Source organism: Suricata suricatta, chromosome 11, assembly GCF_006229205.1.
Source record: "Suricata suricatta isolate VVHF042 chromosome 11, meerkat_22Aug2017_6uvM2_HiC, whole genome shotgun sequence".
In the NCBI taxonomy this organism is placed as follows: domain Eukaryota; kingdom Metazoa; phylum Chordata; class Mammalia; order Carnivora; family Herpestidae; genus Suricata; species Suricata suricatta.
Genome location: NC_043710.1, coordinates 55,274,381 through 55,297,459, shown reverse-complemented (window position 1 = coordinate 55,297,459; position 23,079 = coordinate 55,274,381). Strand labels below are relative to the sequence as shown.

Genomic DNA, 23,079 nt, shown 5'->3' with positions numbered 1-23,079 from the left:
ATTTTTTTTTGTAGTTTCTTTCGTAACTCACAGAAACCATTACTTTGCATTTTATAGGGAGTACCATAGTAATAGAATTTTATTTCAATATTTATAGACCCTTGCTTTGTCATCTTACATAATTTATTTAAGACAAAAATCCTGGAATCACTCCCTCTCACCCCCAGCAATTGAGAGAATGAAACCAACAAATGAATTTAAGTCTTATGTTAATAACAGCACATTTACATAATAGGTTCATATCTTCCCCTTTGTCAGTGATTAATTATATGGAACGTATTTCTGTCATGTGGGAAAATTACTGGTTGACTTTAAATATTAAGTAAAAAATACATCTCATTATTATGAGTTGTCTTTTCCTTGAATTCATTTTTATAAAGGACCTTAAAACTAATCAAATAGGGTATCATTAAAAATATTAATTATTTAAATGACTAGCAATGGAAGAGATGTTTTTTTCTTTTGGTTGCACTCAGAAATCACCCCGAAGTTTAGAACAAAAACAAAAAAACCCTACGCTTTGATAGCACTTGGTATATTGGCCAAATGGAAATATATTTTTTTTAAAGTGTTAAGTTTTGTTTGTTTTGAAAGAGAGAAAGTGAAGGCAGGAGAGGACCAGAGAAAGGAGGAAAGAGAAAATCCCAAGTGGGCTTTGCACTGTGAGCACAGAGCCCTGTGTGAACCTCAAATTCACAAACCATGAAATCTTGGCCTGAAGTAAAATCAGGAGTGAGGTGCTTAATTAGCTGAATCACCCAGGCAGCCTAGAAATACTCAGATTTTTAAAAATGAAGTCCAAGTCAAATTTACTTACTCCTGACTTTGGGCAGTGAATCTTGTGTGGTTGGAGTTCAGTGCTTAGTTTTCAAATCTGATGTTTATCATGCTATTGGAAACTTTGGCATAGGGGAAAAAACCTTAGGGACCAAAGTTTTCCCTATGACAGATACTTTTTTAAACTCATGCGTACTTTTGAGATTAGGAATGTATTTTTCCTCCATCCTACTATCTTTGGTAGAGAGTAGAATACGCGATATCCAAACAAAGGTAAGAAAGTACAGAGGTTTTCAGAATGAGAGATTGTCCCCAGGAAGATCTCCTAGGATTAAAGACTTGCTTATTGGTTTTAAACTTTTCATGTGCCTAACAGTTTCCTGGAAACCTATATAAAATAATAGGTACTTGGGGCTTCTGGATATTGATTCAGTAAGTCTAGGATAGTGCCCTAAAAATCTACATTTTTAATACAAATATCAAGAGGTTTCTCATGCAAACTATACTTTGTAAAAAGACCTATTAAACCATGGAGGTGGTTCAGCAAGTATGTCAAATCTATTCATTTTGATAGGACAAATATTGATTCCCTAACCCCTGCTAGATGCAAAAAACAGACTTCCTACACTTAAAAGGCCCTGTCTTATGTGGAAGCCAAAATAAGAATTTAAATATTATGTATCCCAGTGCCAAAAATGTGTCTCTATGCAGTAGGAGAACAAACCTAGGGAAACTCAGAAGTTCTTTTGATTCATTTGTATTCATTCTTAAAAGCAGTCATTAAGATACCTCTCTTGTTGATTTTCCTGTATTAAGGACCTGTTGTTTATTGCCTTGCCTGCTACCACAGCTTATTAACTGATACCTGCCTTCAATTTTGCCCCACTTTAGATTACTCTCCATCCTGCAATCAGAGTCATTGTTTTTAAATATATGTTTGACTAGGTTACTTATGAATTTTATCCTGAATTTTAAGCAAAGATCTTAGTATGCTATGCCCTGCTATTCAAAATCTTGATCTGCCCCTGTATACATCACTGTCTTGATCTTGTCTGTATACCCATACTACACTGCTTAAAGCCCTCCAGGTTTATTGTGTTCCCATATTTCCATTGTCTGCTACTGTCCTTCATAAAATACTATTTTTTCTCTCTCTGCTATTTGTAATTTAAAAAGTTCAAACATAATCAAATTTAGATTAAGTGTCTTTTCTAATTATTGAAGTAGCAGTCCTTTTAATATAGAAGGTTTTTTTTTTTTGTCAATTCTGCCTTCCACCATAGTGGACTCAATAAATGTTCATTGAATAAAAGAATAATATGCTGTGTTTTTTGAGCAGATACTTAAAGCTGCCATGTTATGCCATAAGAAAAAGATCTGCTTAATGAACTTGACTTTGTCTTAAGAATTTTCTTAGATTGAGCAAGCTTAGAGAATCTAGGTTAGGTGAGAAATTGTCCTTCAGTAGTTTGCAACTTAAACGTTGATACTCCTACATCTTGAGTTTCTTTGAATTCAGCTAAACATACATTGAACTTTTCTCCCATTTTTTTATTGAGCTGAACACTTGTATACAGTGACATACACACATCTTAAATTTACAGTTAGATGAATTTTGAGAAATGTATATATATATGTGGATGTAAGAACTACATCAGTGAAGATACAGAAGTATGTTATTTAATTTGCAAATATTTGAGGCACTTATAGATACACACCTATACTGTTCCAACTTCTGATTTAATTCTGTTGTGGTCAGAAAATATACCATGTAATATTTCAGTCATTCATAATTTAATGGTATTTGTGTTATGACCTAGCATATGGCTTGGTGAATGTTCCATGTGCACTGGAAAATAATGTTTCTGTACAGTTGTCAGATATAATGTTTTATAAATATCAATTATAAAAAGAGTTGATAGCATTGTTCAAATCATAGTCTTACTAATTTTTGTAGTTCTCTTAGTTAATGAAAGGAGATATTAAAATGTACATTTGTATTTGCCTATTTTGCCATTTAATTCTGTCAGCTTTTACTTCGTGTATTTTGAAGTGCTGTTGTTGAGTGCATACATATTTAGGATTGTCTTCCTAATGCTTTGATCTTTTAAGTCTTAAAAAAAAATGTTCCTCTTTATCTCTAATAATACTCCCTGTCTCCAAGTTTTTATCTGATCTTAATATAGCCACACTAGCTTTCTTACTGCTTATTGTTTGCTTGGTATATCTTTTTCCTTGTAAAATGGGTTGTTTTTAAATGGCATATGGTTGGATCTCACTTTTTTAAAAATTCCAGTCTGAAAATCTCTGCTTTTTAACTGGAGTGTTTGGCTTATTTATATTTAATAAAGAGTTTGGTTTATGTCTGTCATTTGCTCTTTGATACCTGCTTGCTCCTCTGTCATTTTTCGTTTAATCAAATATTTTTATATTGTAATTAAAAAAATTTTTTATGTTTTTAATTTATTTTTGAGAGACAGAGAGAGACAGTGTGAGCAGGGGAGGGCCAGAGAGAGAGGGAGATACAGAATCTGAAGCAGGCTCCAGGCTCTGAGCTAGCTGTCAGCAGAGCCCGACGCAGGGCTCAAACCCATGAACTGTGAGATCATGACCTGAGCCGGAGCCGGTCGCTTAACCGACTGAGCCACCCAGGCGCCCCTATATTGTAATTTAATTCCTCTTTATTTTTAGCTAAATCTTTCATAACTTTTTTAGTGGTTGCATTAGGGATTATACTAAGAGTGTATATACCATTTCATCCTTTGCACCTGTGCACCTATCCTTTGTGTTATTGTTGTCACATATTTTATATTTACATAATAAACGTGTTAATTTTTGCTTTAAACAATAGAGGGGCACCTTGGTGACTCGGTTAAATGTCCGACTTTGGATTAGGTCATGACCTCACAGTTTGTAGGTTCAAGCCACACATCAGGCTCTGTGCTGAATGCTCAGAGCCTGGGCCCTGCTTGGGATTCTATGTGTCCCTCTCGCTCTGCCCCTTCCCCACTCAAGCTCTGTATCTGTCTCTCAAAAATTAAAACGTTAAAAATTTTTAAAAATAAACAAACAGTAATTAAGAGAAAGGACAGCTTTTTCTGTTTACCCATATATTTACCATTTCCAGTGTTCTTCATTCCTTCTTACAGATATGAATTTCATCTGGTATCATTTCTCTTTAGCCTATATAACTGTCTTTACTTTTTTTTAATGTTTATTTATTTATTTTGAGAGTGTGTGGGAGTGAGTGAAGCACAGAGAGAGAGGAAGAGAGAATCTGATGCAGGCTCTTCACTGGCAGTGCAGAACCCAACATGGGGCTTGATCTCCCAATCCATGAGGTCATAACCTGAGCCAAAATCAATCACTTAACCTTACTGTTTTTTTTTTTTTTTTAACATTTATTTACTTTTGAGAGACAGAGCACAAGCTGGGGAAGGGCAGAGAGAGAGCGGGAGACACAGAATCCAAAGCAGACTCCAGGCTCTGAGCTGTCAGCACAGAACCTGATGCGGGGCTTGAACCAATGAACCATGAGATCATGACCTGAACTGAAGTCAGATACATAACCAACTCAACCACCCAGGTGCCCCTAACCTTACTGCTTTTTATTGGGGTCTCCTGGTGATAAAAATTTGCTTAGCTGTCACTTAGCCCAAAGAGCCATTTTAAGAATAATTCTATATGTAATGTGTCATTTTAAAGTATTTTTCCTTCCCCATTTTCTTCTTTCCTCTTCTTCTGGAGTTCCAGTGGCACATCGGTTAAATGACTTGATATCATCCCACTGGTCACTGAGGCTTTTGCTCATTTTTTTTATCCTATTTATACTCTTTCAGATTGGATAATATTCTTGGTGTGTCTTCAAGTTCACTAGTCCTTTTCTTCCATATCCAAACTGCTATTGAATCCATCCGTTTACCATCCATCTGAATTTAGCATTTCGGATACTGTACTCAGTCCTAGATTTTTCCTTTATTTCTTTACATTTCCATTTCTCTTTTGGAATACCCCAACGTTTGATCACTGTAGCATTGTTACCTTCAAGTCCTTGAACATATATATAGTAGTTGCTTTGAAATTATTGTCTAATCCAACATATGAATCATCTCTGAGTCTGTTTCTAGTGGCTGTTTTTCTCTTGCCTTTAGGTTAAATTGTTCTGTTTCTTTATGTGTCTAGTAATTTTTGGTCATTTGCTCAACATTGTATATAATTCATAGAGATTCTGGTCTCTGTTATTTTTCTCTGCAAAATGCTGGCTTTTATCTTGGCAGGTTTTTATATTGCTGGCTTATCACCTTGAACTCGTGGAATCTTAAATGTTATGTTTTGTTTTGATGGATCTGTAGAAAGCCTGAGGTATTTATCAAGCTTTTTTCTGTTTTTGTAGGATTCAAACTCTAAACTTTATCCCTGAAACAAGCAGTAACTGAAGTCTGCTCATTTCTTCCTGCCTTCTAGCTGATGCTTTCAGATGGACTCCTTGTAGTCTCTCCTACATATGTACCATTAAGGAGTCAACTGAGATTTGCAGGAATTTTATATGTAGACTTTAGGATTCCTTCTCTTGACTTCCTCCTTTTTGTTATTTCCTATCCTTCCTCAGTCCAGCCACACTAGCAGTCCACTGACACCTCAGACCTTTAAAATTTTAGTTTCCTACATGAGGTATGGCCACCCCATATTGTACAAGCTAGGAATGGCTTTTGGGAAAACCTATATAAACATGGATCTCACCCAGTGAGTGTGGGTTCCCTTCTTCCTAGAGTTGAATTCCCTTTAATTTGTACCTGCTTTTTGTTGCTCTTGAGAACCTTCAAATAATTGTTTTTTTATAGTTTTCCCAGAGTTAATAATTGCTAACTGCAAGAGTGTTAGTCTTTACAAGCTATACTGCTGTAAAACTGGAGATAGTATTAAATTTATGGGTATAAAACTTCTGATAAATGTAACAACTGAGACTTTATTTAGTATGTGCATGCTTTGTTTTGTTTATTAAATGGAAGGCCAGTTTATTCCTGAATTCTGTATGTCATCTAATAACAAAGTAAATAGGTTTTTTTCTTAAATTATATATTCAATAAGTAACACATATCAATAGAAATTGTTATGAAGAAATAATCTCAGACTCCTGAGTTTTTGTTGTAAGTTAGTCACAACTCAGAAATGGTCCTGATAGTCAGAAATTCACCAGGTAAATTTCACAGTTCAGTCACTATCTTGGAAAACATTGGGAATCACAGTCTTAAATGCCTGTTAAGTAAGCATTGTGTGTGTTTGTTCAGCCATATATGTTTACAAAAGTACAGTTACTTTTGATGATTGTACATTGTACTCATTTTGACAAAATCAGTCATGTGTTTTCACTGGGAGGTACATAGTTGTCTTTCTGTATAGAAGATCTGTTTATCCATACTGAAGGTACCATCTAGCTGTATTTTCCATGTACAGCTGTTTTCTTTCGGCTGATCTGCTAATTGGATTCCTTCTCCCTACTCCCTTATGTACTGGATTATAATATACATAATAAAAGCTGAAAGTGGGCTTTCTCTTATTGCTCTGTTTGCTTTTTAAATAATTTTAGGAGGGTGCACCTGGGTGGCTCAGTTGGTTAATTGTCCAACTTTGACACTCCTCATGATCTCATGGTTTGTGAGTTTGAGCCCTGCTTCGAGCTTTGTGCTGATAGCTCAGAGCCTGGAGCCTGCTTTGGATTCTGTGTATGTGTGTGTTTCTCTCTCTGCCCCACCCCTGCTTGTGCTCTATCTCTCATAAATGTAAAAAAATTTTTTTAATAATTCTGGAAGAGATTTTATTAATGCATCATTAATGTCTGACCATGGTTCAAGTGATTGGGCCTAAATGCCTATGAATTTTGGCTTAAAATTGAATTTATTCCAGCATAGTACTGCTCTTCTGTGTGTAAGCCCTTTGCTCTTTATCTTATTTAAAAATATTTCTTTAATGTTTATTTTTGAGAGAGAAAGAGAGAGCACGTGAGTGGTGGAAGGGCAAAGAGAAAGGGAGACACAGAATCTGAAGCAGGCTCAGGGCTCTGAGTGGTCAGCACAGAGCCTGACACAGGGCTCAAAATACTATCAGGGCTAGAACTACAGTAATTAATAATACCTCACACGCTCATTTGTTTTATATAGGATATTTAAGTAATACTTTTCATTCCATTCAGTATTTCATAAAAAGAGAGTCTATTAAAAAATGTTTACTCCTCTTTTTTCTGCTTTTTAAAATGCAGTAATATTGGTTTCTTTTGTGAAAGTGGTATGGTGTTTAAATTGCTGAAGGAAATGGTAATAAATTAATTATTTAAGGCTTCACCTGACTTTTCATCTGATATGTAGTACATTGTTTTAGTGGAGTATTAAGTGTGTGGGTGTCACCTTTCTTATTATATTCTATAATTTTACAGTACTGGGAAATGGGAAAAGAACAGAAACACTTCTTGACCTTTAACTTCTAAAATCATCAGTGCTTGTCAGAGGAAAAATATTTCAAAGAAAGTAAGGACTTCGTGAAAAGTTAGTGATTTCTAAAAAACTTATGATATAGGTGAGAAGAGTCACATTCTCATGAAAACTATGTAGTAAAAGGGAGGTAGTATGTGATAAACGCCTAGCCAATGCTACAGAGACAGTGAAGTCCACGGTAATTACTGACAATCAGTGCTGGCACAAGGAGGTATATTTATGGAAGAAATGAGTAAAATCACATACAGATAGGATGATCAAGGAAGGCCTCATGCTTAGTCATCTGTGATTCCAAAAAAAGCAGATGCTCTGTTAGCATATTATTGACATTTCAGAAATGGATTTTCCTTTAATGATTATTTAAGACAACTTAATCCTCTAAGGTTTTTTTCCTTCCTGTCTTACATATATTACTGTAAGGATAAAACTTTGCTTTCATAAAAAGCTTTTTCTTGGCTTATTATAGAATGCCCTGAGTTGAGTTTAGGTTAATGGCATCAGTTCTTTTAATCTAATTGAAATATTTTGAGGGAACACTAAAAATTTCAAATACACTGGTTAAAACTATAGATAAAAAAATTTTTTTAATGTTTATTTATTTTTGCAAGAATGAGCAGGGAAGGGGCAGAGAGAGCGAGAGAGACACAGAATCTGAAGCAGGCTCTGGGCTCTTAGCTGTCAACACAGAGCCCGATGTGGGGCTTGAATCCATGAACTGCAAGATCATGACCTGAGCCAAAGTCAGACACTTAACCAACTGAGCAGCCTAGGCACCCCTAAAAGTTTTAAGTCCTTAAAAGTGGATTAAGTTTTTATGTCTGTGATTTGTGTGTAATAGTATTTCACAAAGCAAATTCCCATTACTCAGGATTGTTAGCTGTTTCTTCACACAGCCTTTCCACGCTGCTTTTCCATATAAAAGAGACTTCCATTTTATACTAGACAATATAAAGTAGTAGAAAAAAATATAAACTATGGGATCTTGGCTCTGCTATTTTATTTGGTGGATGGTAAATTCTCTCTTTAGCCTTAGATTTCTATAAAATAAGAACATTAATATCAGGTTACTGTGAGGATTAAAATGAGAAAACGTGAAGATTCTAACAAAGTAGCCACTCAGTATTAGCTTCTTTCTAGCTTTTTTTGATGATCATATGCTTACGTATTATTATATTCTTTCTGGCTTTTTTTGATGATTACTTCACACTCCTTACAAATAAGTGTTACAGCATCAGTCTTTAACCATGGCTGCATATTAGAATCGTCCTCAGTTCTCTTAATGAATGGTAAGGGCCCAGCCCAACCCTAAAGTAATTAAACCTATCTTTGGCGGTGGGACCCAAGCATCTGGTTTTGTTTGTTTTTAGTTTCCCAGTTAATTCTGATGCGTGGTAGATACTGAGAATCACTGGTATAGAGGGAAGGATTTCCTAACATACTTTTTTCTAATTACTTTCAAAGGTAAAAATTAGTTGACTTCACAACTATAGCCCCCTTTTTATTGGAAAGAATCTCAGGATTAGAGAAATTAATACCCTCAAGGTCACAAAGCTATAATAATGGGGTAGTTAATATAGAGTTTCTTGGCTCAAGTTTTATACTTTTTCTAGAAACACATTAAAAACTGTGTTATACTATGAGAATAGGTAAGAATATAATAATACATAAGAATATGATAATACCTTCTCTGAAAGACCTCATTAGGTATATACTTTTTTTAAAGCATCAAAACTTACAATAAGTAAGCCTTCCTAATGTCTTCACACACACACACACACACACACACACACACAAAATCCACTTTTTAATGAATTTTTTTAAAATATTTATTTATTTTTGAGAGAGAACATGTATACCAGTTGGGGAGGGGCAGAGAGAAGGGATACAGAGGATCCAGAGCAGGCTCCACTCTGACCACCGAGCCTGATGCGGGACTCAAATTTGCGAGCTGCAAGATCATCATGATATGAGCTGCAGTTGGACCCTTAACTGACTGAGCCACCCAGGCGTCCCCAAAAAATTCATTTGGATATTCTTAAGAGCTAAGAGGATTGTGCATTTTGAACACATAAACACTTTAACAAATTTTTCATGTCAGAAGCAAACAGATCTTGGGGAAGATTTCTAGATATTCCTAAGTAGAACATTTTATTTCTGCCCTAATAATTTTCAGAAGGTCTTTCCCAGCCCCCACATTTTTCCCGCCAATTTTAAGTAGCTTCTTAAAGCAGAATTTTACACCTGGTAGTGTTTTGCTGTAGTCCTAGAATTTACTGCCAGATTTCATAACGTGGAAGAATTTCCTGTTCCCCTAGGCCACAGGGCCATCTATGAGTTTTTATGACTAGTCTATAGTAGAAGTAGAGCTACTGTTTATTATAGACATTCCATATAACAGATTGGTTCTCAGCAATTTACCTAATGATTTCCCTTAATTTCCACAATAATCTAGTCAGGTGAGTATATTATTATTTTAAGCCCTTCACCTTTTAGCTTTTAGGGTTTTGCCATTCCTCCCTTTTACTTCCAATATGTGATTTGTAGATCTTTGTAGCCATAGTAAAATAAATCGAATCACTGATAAAATTCCGTATGCAAACTGCAGTTTTTAGTGCCTACCTTTATCTGTAGGACAAAGTTAATATGCTTTCAATCATTCTTTGTGTGGCCTTTAATGTATATAGTTAAATTCTTTTACATATTCTGTGCTCTGGCCAGTCTGGACTACCTAAACACTCTTGAATATACCTTGTGCTTTCCTCTGAACATGGTTCAGGGGTTTGATTGTCTAGCAGCAGACAAATGTGCCACTAGATCCAACTGTGCATCCTAGAAATTCATTCTATAACAGTGGTATTCAGTCTTGGCCTCAATGATTTTAACACTTAGCCATGTAGCCATAATGTATAGTTCACACACTTCCAATTTCAGTAGATTCAAGCACAAGGGGGAATATTGAGGCCAGCCTTAACTTTAGTACATCTCTAAAATACTACTAAACCGTATAGAACCAAAACAATTATACTTTTTCTCAAGTCTTCCTTAATCCTATCCCACTAGACTATTGCCCACAGGTGAAAATTTTCTCCTTTTCTATATTACTTTTCCTAAACAGATTACTTAGAGTTCTAGTCTTTCATCCCTTTGCTGGTCTTCTGTTGTTTCTGTTCTGTTGTTTCTGTTCCTTCTCATTTTAATTCAGCAATATTTGTGGAACACTTAAACTCTGAGCACTTAGCATAGTGAAGTACAACGAAGTGATTTTTTTTGTTTTTTGTTTTTTTAGAGAGAGAGAGCAGAGGAGAGGGGCAGAGGGAGAGAGAATCTTAAAGCAGGCTGCATGCTCAGTGTGGAGCCCCAAGGGGGGCTCAGTTCCACAACCTTGGGATCATGACCTGAACCAAAATCAGGAGTCAGACACTCAACCAACTGAGCCACCTAGGCGCTCTGGCCAAGTAAAATTTTTAAACTGCCTTTAAATCCCAACTGAAATGTTACCACCTGAAGATTTTTTCCAGTATCCTGAGAAAGGCCTTCTTTTCTTCTCTGTCCTCATACCATTTTGTACTTCCTTGGGGTTTTTTTTAGGTTTATTTTTGAGAGAGCACACACATACACGTGCACAAATGGTTGAGGGGCAGAAAGTAAGGAAGAGAAAGAAAATCCCAAGCAGGCTCCTTACTGTCAATGTGGAGCACAATGTGGGCTTGAGAACTATGAGATCATGACCTGAGCCAAAGTCAAGGGTCAGATGCTTGGAGTGCCTGTGTGGTTCAGTCAGTTAAGCATCAAGACTTTAGCTCAGGTCATGATCTCGGGGTTTGTGAGTTTGAACCCCACATTGGGCTCTCTACAACTGTGTGCTGCCAGCAAGAGCTCCCTTTGGATCCTCTGTTCTTCTCTCTGTATGCACATGCTCTTCCCCAAAAATAAATAGACATTAAAAAATAGAGTCAGACGTTTAACTTGACTGAGCCACCCAGTATTCCCTATACTTCATTGGTTTATAGCACTTACCACACTGTGACATAATTATTTGCATCCATCTCTTTCAGTAGACTGTGAGCTCCTTGAATTAAAAAACTATATCTTGTTCATTTCTATGTCCTCAGAGAGTGTGAGACAATGACTCAAACAAGCAAGTATTTTGTACAAGGGAGTTATATCACATGTGTATTTAACTTCTAGGAATTTTAACACTATGTGCCAAAAAAAACCAAAGAAATCGGCAGTTTCACCTGCCATTCTACCCAGTGAGTAGATGCCTAGTATTGGGCACATGATAGGAGGTATGAATCTTGTTCCTTAAGTCAGTTTCTGTTCCCACGTGCCTCTCAAAGTGACCACCTCATTGGGCTTGAGTGTGATTCTTCTGAAGATATTTTTCATAATGTCATACCTCAGACACAAGCTGGTACTTTTTCCGGTGATGGAAGAAAAGCCATTTGTGTTGGATTTGAGAGGTGGTGTGTTGGTCTCTAACATAGTGCTTTCCTAAGGAATTATCCAGGGTAATTTTGACTAGACAGACTTTTACCATTTACTCGCAGACATTAGAAGGTAATCCTTTATAAAAGACAGGAGTACCACTATCCAGTTTTCCTAAATGAGCAATCTGTCCTTGCTCGGAGTTGTTACAGAACTTTGTTTTTATGCCTCAAATGGCATTTTTGCTGCTTACTTCTTAGCTCTTTGTTCATGTCTCATCTCACCAGTTGGAAAGTAAGGATCATATCTTTATACCTCTTTGTATATGGCAATACTGCACATAGTACTCATTTATAGAATAAGTAGACATTTTAATATGCTTTCCTTATGCTAAGCTCTAAGGAGAAATAACCCAGAAGCCATATCTTTTAACTCACTATGCAGTGGTCATTCACTTTCACTTGATACCATTTGCTAAATTTTCCCTTTCACATTTCTTTTTTTCCACAGCTCTTCCGACGTGTTGCAGCAGCTTTGCCTGGAATGGAAAGCACACAGGACAGAAGCAGAGAAGACAGTATCCTTTTTGTTTCATCAGAAAATTTTATGGTTGACATTAGTATTTAGAGCTCCACTTGGTTGGGTAAGGAATAGTATGCCATTACCTTTTACAGCAAGGAATTGATGGCTTAGGAAGGTAGAAGCTTCAAGGTTTTCTTTTTTTTTTCTTTGTAACATTTTAAAGATTTTATTTATTTTTGAGAGACAGGGAAAAGGAGAACATGCACACACACTGGGGAGGGGCAGAGAGAGACACAGAATCTGAAGCAGGCTCCAGGCTATGGGCTGTCAGCAGGGCTCGAACCCACAAATTGTGAGATCATGACCTCAGTTGAAGTCAAGACACTTAACCAACTGAGCCACCTAGGCGCCCTGAAGCTCCAAGGTTTTCTATAACATATGAGTTATATGGTGGTTCAAGTGCACCCTTTGTAGCCTGCTGCTCACTACAGTTAATCAATGAAAGGGTTTGTGTTTGTTTGCTTGCTTGATTTTTAATGAGCAGGAAACTTAGAATCACTGCCTTCTGCCTCTTAGTTTGGAGTCCTATTGGCTCTGGGCCTTTTCCCTACAGTATATATCATATTTTCCTCCCTTACTTTTTCTTGAGCTTTCTGCTTGGCACAGCAAGAAAAAAAACTCAGTCTTGAGTGTTATTGTGGCATCTGCGTTCAGAAACAGGACATAATGAAGTAACATGTAATAATAGTTACTTCAAAGGATTTTGAATTTTAATATTTTGTTTTATATTTACCTTTATTTTTCCATATGCATTTTTTTTTAATTTTTTTAAATGTTTTATTTATTTTTGATACAGAGAGTGACAGAGCATGAGAGGGGGAGGGGCAGAGAGAGGAGACACAGAACTGGAAGCAGGCTCCAGCCTCTGAGCTGTTAGCACAGAGCCTGATGCGGGGCTCGAACCCACGAACATGAGATCTGACCTGAGCCGAAGTCGGATGCTTAACCAACTGAGCCACCCAGGTGCCCCCCATATGCATTTTTATTAAGCCATAGAATTCATAGCACTTTGTGTTCAGCTTTTCCCACTGCTAGATGTATATTTTCTAAGCCTCTATTAATTTTTTTTTTAAGTTTTTTTAAAGTTTATCTTGAGGGGTGCCTGGGTGGCTCAATCGGTTAAGCCTCCAGCTTCAGCTCAGGTCAGATCTCACATTCGTGGGTTTGAGCCCCGAGTCAGGCTCTATGCTGACAGCTAGCTCAGAGCCTGTAGCCTGCTTCCGGTTCTGTGTCTCCTTCTCTCTCTGCCCCCACCCCTTCTCATGCTCTGTCTCTCTCTGTATCAAAAATAAATAAAACATTTAAAAAAAAATAAAATTTATCTTGAGAAAGAGTACGCACAAGTAGGGAAGGGAAGGGGCAAAGAGAGAGGGAGAAAGAGAATCCCAAGCAGGCTCTGCACTATCAGCATGGAGCCTGGCATGGAACTCCATCTCATGAACTGTGAGATCATGATCTGAGAGAATATCAGGAGTCAGAAGGTTAACTGACTGAGCCACCCAGGTGCCCCTAAGCCTTTATTACTTTTAATAGCATAAGGTGTTTTACAGAGTTGAAGTCCCATCATTTTTTAAGTTCTCTCCTTAAACTCTTTTGTAGGCTATTTTCAGAGTTTTATTATAGATCATCCCATAAGGAACATCATCTTTACATGGTGTCTTGCTCCTATAATTTCCTTAGAACAAATTTCCATGAATAGGGCCTAACTTTATTCTTTTTTTTTAATAGTTTATTGTCAAATTGGTTTCCATATTGTTTTTTTTTTAATAGTTTATTGTCAGGCTTAACTTTATTCTGACCCTTGTTGCATACAGTAGAATAAACAAGTTTATTCTAGTGAGCTAGCTATACTAGGAAATAATGGCTGTCTCGGTTCTGAAGCCAATAGGAATGGAAGGAGCTTGCAAGAGATGTCAGTGTTCAGTAGAATTAGAATTGTACTTTCCCATTTATAGCTCCTTAACTTTTGTTTCAGTGATTGACATAAAACTGGAAAAGCCTCAGGAGCAACCAGTCAGTGAAGGAGGCTGTTCCTGCTAATCTTCCATGGCATCTTCAACTTTTCTCCAGAAGCTCACTGCTTTGGCCCCCTTACTCTTTCATTGACTGCAGTGTGAATATTGGCTTGAACCTTTTCCCTTCAGTAATAACGTATTGCAATTCATCATTGCTGCCTGTCTCGTGGAGATGATCTATTAGCTTCACAAGCACAAAAAAGTCAGTGTCTTCATTATTTATATTTTACAAAAAGCCAAATGATTCCAACATATTCCAGTGATAACTTTTAAAATTAGATACGTTTTCTCAAATTTTTTTTTCTTTTTAATGTTAGGATAATGTACTTCAAAATGATGGAAATTCCAACAGTATGTGGTCAGGTTAAAGAGCAACTGTTCACAGCAGCACTTGCCTACCTACTTGATCTCTCTCTGCTTTTCTCACCTCTCCCTTTCTTACCGTCTCTCCCTCAAGACGAATGAGGTATAACAAAGCACGAGTCAGACCAAGCCCACTGGAGTTATCCTTCAAATTTAGTGATACCACTTGCTCTAGGCCTTGGGCCAAGAACTCCAAATTATTCTTGAGTGCTGATATAAAGTACTTAGACTTAATTGATGTCAGAACTCAACTATCATGGTAGGCAGTGCTTGAATAAGAAAAGGGTTCTGATGCATCTTTAAAATTAGTCCTAATGAACACACTGAGTACTTACAAATTAAATGAACATAAAATGTATCTCATACCAAAACAAATGACCCTTTCACATGTTAGTCTCTGGGAGAGAAGAGTAACAGTGCTTCAGAACATGTTTTTAATACTGAATTGTCCCAGTGAACTATTTCTCCTAGGATTTTAAAATTATTGACATAAAGTTACCCTGTTTGTTTTAAAAAAGGAGAAGATTTTTGTAAGCAATAGATTTCTCTTGGGTTTTCTTTCTTTTTTCAAAAAATGCTATGCAGGCAAGGCACTACAGAAATCAAATTCTTTTAAGAAGAACCAGTGGAAGAATTTAAACTTGGTACCTTGATCAAAATTACAATAACCAGTAGAAACAATGATATCAAAACTTAACAACAAAAGAATCCTCAACAGAATAGCAAATACTTTGCTCAGGACATTTGAGGTCAGATCAAAAATGGAAACAGTTTTCTTATAAGCCCTAGAGGCAGACCTGGAAAAGCATACATAGAAGAGGGAAAGTAGAGAATGGAAATAAAACTTAATATTATGCAGATTTATGCCTTATTTTTTAGCATTTTTTTAATGTTAGGTCTTTCAGGCTGGTTTTGCTTTTTATTAGATCTGTATAGTTTGGTTAATTAACTAGTGATTTAGTTTTATATTTAAGCTACAATTAATCTTTTTTCTTTGGTGGTATTTATTTCTTTGCCTTTTTTTTTTAACTTTTTCAATTTTTAGATGTTTTGTCAAGTCTATTTAGAGCTTCATCACCATGGCAATATATATTTCCCTTAAAACACTGTAAACAAATATACTAGGAGTGCACCATTTTAATCTTTACTAGTTATTGTGAGATTGCTGTGTAAGTTAATAAACACATTTGTAAATACATTATTTGCAGGATGAAAGTTTCTGAGTTACAGCTCAGAAAAAGCCTGCTGAATTTACGTTGTAAGCATTACTTAACACAGTATAAAGATGGAAAGACAACAAAAAATATCTTCATACTTCCTTCTCCCCTCATTGCAACAAAACCCTTAACTGGGAGAACCTTATTCCCCTCTCTTTCCTCTTCCTTCTCCAGTTCCCATTTATTGTCACCTTGTAATATTCAGAGAGCACTTGGATTATGGGTCTGAATAGAAAAATGCTTTCAGATAATCATTAGCCCACATAACAGTAACTTATACTCAAAGATGGGATGGAGTTGTAAAGTGCTTTTATAATACATTATTGTTAAAGGCAAGGGTTGACTCTTTTGTTTTATTTTGACATGGCATGTCCTGAAATAAATATCAATTCAATATGGCAGATGGGTCATATTCTTTATTTGGAAGAAGTTGTGATTTCTGACATGGGGGTGATTGTCTTCCTACACTGTAGTGTTTGATTCTTTTTATGTTATCTTTAAAACAGTAACCAGTTATGCTGCTTTTTAATATTGGTCTTTTTATTTGGCTTGGGGTTCTTCAATTGAAGCAGTGAAGTGTGTTCATAGCCCAGATTTTTTTTTAATAAACAATTTTGCTGCCAAAAATATATAAATAAAACACAAACAAAAACAGTTATTGACTTGGTTTTCTATTCCTGCCAAGGTAGTAAATTAGTATGAATTTCTTACTACTTCCTTAGAACTATAAAGGGAACTTGAAATCCAGAAAAATAGCAAAACAGCACCAAAAAACCCCTAGGGAGTCAGAAGACTTTTCAGCTGTTAGAAGTGAGGGTGAGTGGCTACAACTTGAAAGACAGGGCCACTGGTGGAGGCAATGATATAATATATTCAGAAAAGTAATTTACGTTCTGCTTTTGCCTCTTCCTAATCTTGCCTTTGCCTGTGGACAGGGACAGCAAACTACTGCCCTCTCACCGAATCCATCCTGCTACCTGTTTTTAAGTTAAAAATTTTTTTCTAATTCCCTGCAAAGGTGGTGTTGAGTAGTTGTGACAGAATGGCCTCCAAAACCAAAACTATTTACTGTCTGACCCTTTACAGGAAAAAGGGCCGACCCTTGCCTTGGTACAAATGAAAGCTGTTTCCCTTACTACAGAAAGGGCCAGACTGTGGGTTCAGCTGTCCACAGGAGTAATATCAGGGCAGTGTAAACTCCGTGAGGAGTTGATGAAAATAGGTAGAGAATGAACTTCCTGCCTTAGGCCTTTCACTCACTCTCTATCTACCCTTTCCCTTACAAAACTTCTGTTAATGGGCTGTAATCTAGGTGACTGCCTCCTGCAAGAATGGCTTCTTCCTAAACTAGTTTTAAGGTAAGGCTCTGAAATAAAGTGTGGTTTAGTGGGATGTTACTGAATGGGAGCAATTACCTGTGGTCTCGTGGTTCCTGGAACTCTGTCCCACAGTTTGTCTCCTCTTCTCCTTAAACACTTGACATTCTGGTCTTTGACCCTTGCCTGGTACACCTTCCCAGACTTCTAACACATACCCCCAGGAGAATTTGGAGTCACAAGCCAGAGTAGTTGGATAGCTGAAACTGCCTCAAAAGAAAAAGTGAATACCGGGGTGCCTGGTGGCTCAAGTCAGTTAAGCATCTGCCTTCGGCTCAGGTCATGATCTCATGGTTCGTGACTTCGAGCCCCATGTTGGGCTCTCTGCTGTCAGTGCAGGGCCAGCTTCAGATGCTTTGTCCCCCTACCTCTCTGCCCCTATCCTATTCATACTCTCTCTCTTAAAAATAAATAAACTTAAGAAAAAAGTTTAGACAAAGTGAATACCGTCTGAAGCAGAAATACTAAAAAAGACCAATAATTTTAGAATGGTGTGATAAACTAGCAATAGCAATATGGAGCAAGAATCATTAACTAAATACAACTATTAAGTGTGAAAAATAGTTGCACTAAGGAACACATTAGATAAATGGTAGACTGCATTTCACTGATTAGTGAGAACATTAGAGGAGCTCCTTCACTAGAAAGCAAAGAAATAGAAAAGATTAAGAGATAATAGGATACATAGCAACTTCTAGTAGCAATTCCAGAAAGCTAAAAAAGTAAGAATTAAAGTACTGAAAAGATAGTATTTATGATAAGTATATCTTGTGAATGCTACTTCTAAAATAGTTCCTGATCCCTGCCTCCTGGTATTCATGCTTTGTGCGATCCTTTTCTCCTAAGTATAGGCTGGACCTAGTAACTTGTTTCTGAGGAACAGAATACAGCAAAAGTGGTAAGATGTCACTTTGAAGATTGGATTATAAAAATCACTTTTGTTTTGCCAATCTCTCTGACTCCTCTCATTTGCCTCTGTGCAGCAGTCTGCGTGTGACCTCCTGTGGAGAGGCCCGCTTTAAGGAGCTGACAGCAGCCTCCAGCCAGCGGACAGTGAGGAACCAAGGTCCTCAGTAAAACCGATTTCAAGGAACTGAATGAAAAGCAAGCCCCAGACAGAAAATACATGCAAATTTCATGCTTGATAAAGGATCAATATTCAGAATATATGAAGAACTCTCTTGATAGGAAAGCAAGCCAATAAAAAGGTGAAAGATTTGACCATATACTTCACGGAAGAAGATATACAAATAGCAAAAAAAGACATGAAAAATGCTTGGCATCACTAGTCAATAGAGAAATGCAAATTAAAACCACAGTGAGATGCCACTACACACATATTACCTAAAACTTAAAAAGATACCATATCAAGTGTAGGTGAAGCCGAAGAGCAATTGAACTCTCATACACTGCTTGTAAGAGAGTTTGGAAAAACTGTGGTGGTTTCTAAAGAAGTTAAACTTATTTAACCTAGCCATTTCATACTCAAGTACTTACCCACAAGAAAGGAAAGCGTGTCTATATGTAGACTTGCACACAAATATTCATAGCTTTACTTGTCCAAGAACTGGAAACAACCCAAATGTCCATCAAGAGGTGAGTATACTATATAAATAAATTAGCATACACGCATACTATGTAATATAGTATGTAGTGAAGCAGAATAAACTTTATACCCATAACAATATAGATGAATCTCAATATAACCTAATTGAAAAAATTGAACAAAAAAATTTTTTTATGTTTATTTATTTTTGAGAGCGAGAGAGAGAGCATGAGCAGGGGAATGGCAAAGAGAAAGGGAGACACAGAATCTGAAGCACCCTCTGGGCTCTGAGCTGTCAGCACAGAGCCCACCGTGGGACTCGAACTCACGGACCACAAGATGAGCTGAGCTGGTGTCAGACGCTCAACTTACTGAGCCACCCACGCGTCCCGCAAACTTTTTTTTTTAATGTTTATTTTTGAGAGAGAGAATGTCAGCAAAGGAGGGGCAAAGAGAGAGGGAGACAGAATCTGAAGCAGGAGCCAGGCCCTGAGCTGTCAGCACAAAGCCTGATGTGGGGCTCAAACTCACAAACTGTGAGATCATGACCTGAGCTGAAGTCAGGCACTTAACTGACTGAGCCACCCAGATGCCCCTGGGTGCAAACTATTTTAAACAACTCTCAATTTCTCTATCCTGCTTTCTGTCTCTAAATTTGCCTATTATAGACACCGTGTGTAAATGGAATTATATGATATTTGTCCTTTGTGTCTGTCTGGCTTCTTTCACTTATCATGTTCACCCATGTTGTAACATGTATCAGACTTCTATTCCTTTTCATAGCTGAATAAAAGCCCAAGTTATGTATATACCATACTTTGTTTACTCATTCATCTGTTGGTATACACTTGGATTGTTCCCACCTTTTGGCTATTTTTTTTTTAATGTTTATTTTTGAGAGAGACAAAGAGAAAGTGGGGAAGGCGCAGAGGGAGAGTGAGACACAGAATCCAAAGCAGGCTCCAGGCTCTGAGCTGTCAGCTAGAGCCCTACATGGGGCTTGAACTCACAAACCATGAGATCCTGACATAAGCTGAAGTTGGACACAACAGACTGAGCCACCCAGGCGCCCCTGACTAATTAATTTTTTATTTTATTTTTATAAGCATAGCGTTTTAAATTTTTATTTTTAATTTTTGAGAGTGTGTGTATGAGCAGGGGGAGGGGGAGAGAGAATCTTAAGCAGGCATTATGCTTAGTTAGCATGGAGCCTGATAGAGGTCTCGATCCCAGACCCTTGGATCATGACCTGAGCCAAAATCAAGAGTTGGACTTTCAACCAACTGAGCCACCAAGGTACCCCTTGGCTATTTAAAATAATGCTGCCAAGAAAATTGGTGTATAAGTACCTGTTTGAATCCCTGTTTTCATTTCTTTTTAGTGTATACCTAGGAGTAGAATTGCTCAATCATATAATTCTATGTTTAACGTTTTGAGGAAATACCAAACTACTTCCACAGCAGTTGCACCATTTTACATTCCCACCAGCAATGACCGTATGAGGGTTGCAGTTTTTCCACATCCTCATCAATACTTTTTATGTTCTGGTGTTTCTGAGAATAGCCATCCTCGTGGGTGTATAGTGGTATCTATCTCATTGTGATTTAGATCTGTATTTCCCTAATACCTCATAATGTTAAACATCTTGCTTACTGGCCATTTGTATAATTTATTTGGAGAAATGTCTAAGTCCTTTACCCATTTTTAAATGGGGTTGTTTATTGTGTTGCTGAATTATAGGAGTTCTTTATATTCTAGATATTAATCCTTTAACAGATATGTGATTTACAAATATTTCCTCTCATTCTGTGGCTGCCTTTTCACTTTGCCCTTTGATGCACAAAAGTTTTAAATTTTGATCAAGTTCAGTTATCTTTTTTTTCTGCCTGTGTCGTATGTAAGAAATCATTGCTAAATCCAATATCAGGAAGATTTTCTCCTATGTTTTATTCAATTAAGTTTTATAGTTTAAGCTCTTAAGTTTAAGTCTTTGATCCATTTTGAGTTAATTTTGTATACAGTGTCTCTTCTTTTGCATGTGGATATCTTTTTCCCCAGCAGCATTTGTCAAAAAGGCTATCCTTCCCCCATTGAATGAATGGTCTTGGCACCCTCGTCAAAAATAATTTCTCCATATATAAAAGTTTATTTCTGTGTTGTTTATTCTATTCCATTGGTCTATATGTCTGTCCTACAGTAGAGTAATGCTAGTATACTCTACTGTGTTGTTACTATAGTTTTGTAGTAAGTTTTGAAGCACATTTCACTTATTTACACCTTTAATTTCTGTCAGCAGTATCTTAGTTTTCAGCATAAAAGTCTTTCACCTCCTTGGTTATTAGGTTTATTCGTAGGTATTTTACTTTTTGATAATATTGTAAGTGGAATCTTTTTCTTCATTTCCTTTTTGTATTGTTCAGTGCTAGTATATAAAATGCAACTGATTTTTACATTGATTTTGTATCCTTCAACTTTGCTAAACTTGTTTTATTAGCTCTAACAATTTTTGCATGAAATATTTAGGGTTTTTAACATACAAATGACCCTTGAACATTTCTGGGGTTAGGAGCACTGACCTGTGCAGTCAAAAATCTGCATATAAGAAACAATAAGTGTTGTCAAGGATGTGGAGGAAAAGGTACCCTTGTGCACTGTTAGTGGGAATGCAAATTGATGGCAGCCACTGTGGAAAAGAGAAGTTTCTTCAGAAAGTTAAATAGAACTACCTTAAAATCCAGTAATCACACTAATAGCTATTTAACCAAGGAATAAAGAATACAAAAACTAATTCAAAGGGATGTACCTCTATGTTTATTGCAGCATTATTTACAACAGCCAGACTATGGAGGCAGCTCAAGTGCCCATCAACAGATGAATGGATAAGGAAGATGTAATATAAATACACAATATTACTCAGCTATAAAAAAGATTGAAATCTTCCATCTGCAACAACATGGAGCTAGAGAGTACACTGCTAAGTGTAATAAGTCGGTCAGAGAAAGACCAATAACATGATTTCACTCAAATGTGGAAGTTAAGAAACAAAACCAACAAGGGGGCGGGGGCGGGAAGGAGAGACAAACCAAAAAATAGACGATAGAGAACTAATGGTTACCAGAGGGGAGGTGGCTGGGGTAATGGGTGAAATAGGTGATGGGGATTAAGGAATGCACTTGTGATGAGCTCTGGGTGATGTATAGAATTGTTGAATCACTATATTGTGCACCTGAAACTAATATTACACTGTATGTTAACTATACCAGAATTATATAATTGTATATAATTATATAATGTATATAATTGTTTTTAATATTTATTTAGAGTGAGCATGCGCACATGGTGGGGGAGGAGCATAGAGAGGGAGAATCTCAAGCAGTCTCTGGCACTGTCAGTGCAGAGCCTGACACGGGGCTAGATCCCATGAACCATGAGATCGTGACCTAAGCCAAAATCCAGAGTCAGCTGTCAAGTGACCTGAGCCACCAAGGTGCCCTGCATATAACTGTTGGGTCCCCCAAAACTTAACTACAAATACTGTTGATCAGAAGCCATACCAATAACAAAAAGTCAATTAACACGTATTTTGTATGTTATTTGTATTATATTCTATATTCTTACAATAAAGTAAGCAAGAGAAAAGAAAATGTTAAGAAAAGCTTAAGAGAACATATATTATAGTACTGTATTTCTTGAAAAAAAAATCTGCATGTAAGTAGACTCATGCAGTTCAAACCTGTGTTGTTCGGGATCAACTGTAATAAGAGGACATCATCTGTAAACAGAGATGATTTTACCTCTTCCATTCCAATATGGATGCATTTTATTTCTTTTTCTAAACTAACTCTTCTGGCTACAACTTCCAGTATATGTTGAATATAAGTGACAAACCTGGGCATTTTTCTGATCTTAAGGGAAACCTTTGAGTCTTTTACCATTGAATATATTTACCATAGATTTTTATTGACTGTCCAGGGCCTGTCGTTTCAGGAAATATTCTTTTAATGGTGTCTCTCAGTTTCTCTTGTTGTGCCTTTGAATATTTTATTTCCCTACTCAGCGGTATTTGGGACTTGCTGTCTTGCACACTTTGGCTTGTTTCTTGGTGTAGCCCTAAGAAGGAAAACAGACAGACACACACAGAGGGAACAGTAACACACAGACGCACAGACGAATCAAACAAACAAACACATTAACAGGGGGAAAGAAAATAAAGAGAATGGAGAGGAAAGAGATGAAAAGAGGAGAAGAAGAAAAGAAAAAGAAAAAGAAGAAAAAAAATTAAAGGGG

General features: G+C 36.8%; 1 protein-coding gene across 2 annotated transcripts in view; it reads left to right on the top strand.

The window, feature by feature from the left end:
- The window catches only part of RAB6A (RAB6A, member RAS oncogene family), a 78,065-nt gene extending 61,541 nt beyond the window's left edge, over positions 1–16,524 (top strand). For both annotated transcript variants that reach the window (XM_029957064.1, XM_029957063.1), the window contains exons 7-8: positions 12,204–12,270; positions 14,251–16,524. In XM_029957064.1, the coding sequence (XP_029812924.1) occupies positions 12,204–12,270; positions 14,251–14,315 (132 nt within the window). In that variant the 3' untranslated portion in view covers positions 14,316–16,524. The remainder of the gene's footprint in view (positions 1–12,203; positions 12,271–14,250) is intronic.
- Positions 16,525–23,079: the final 6,555 nt, after the last annotated feature.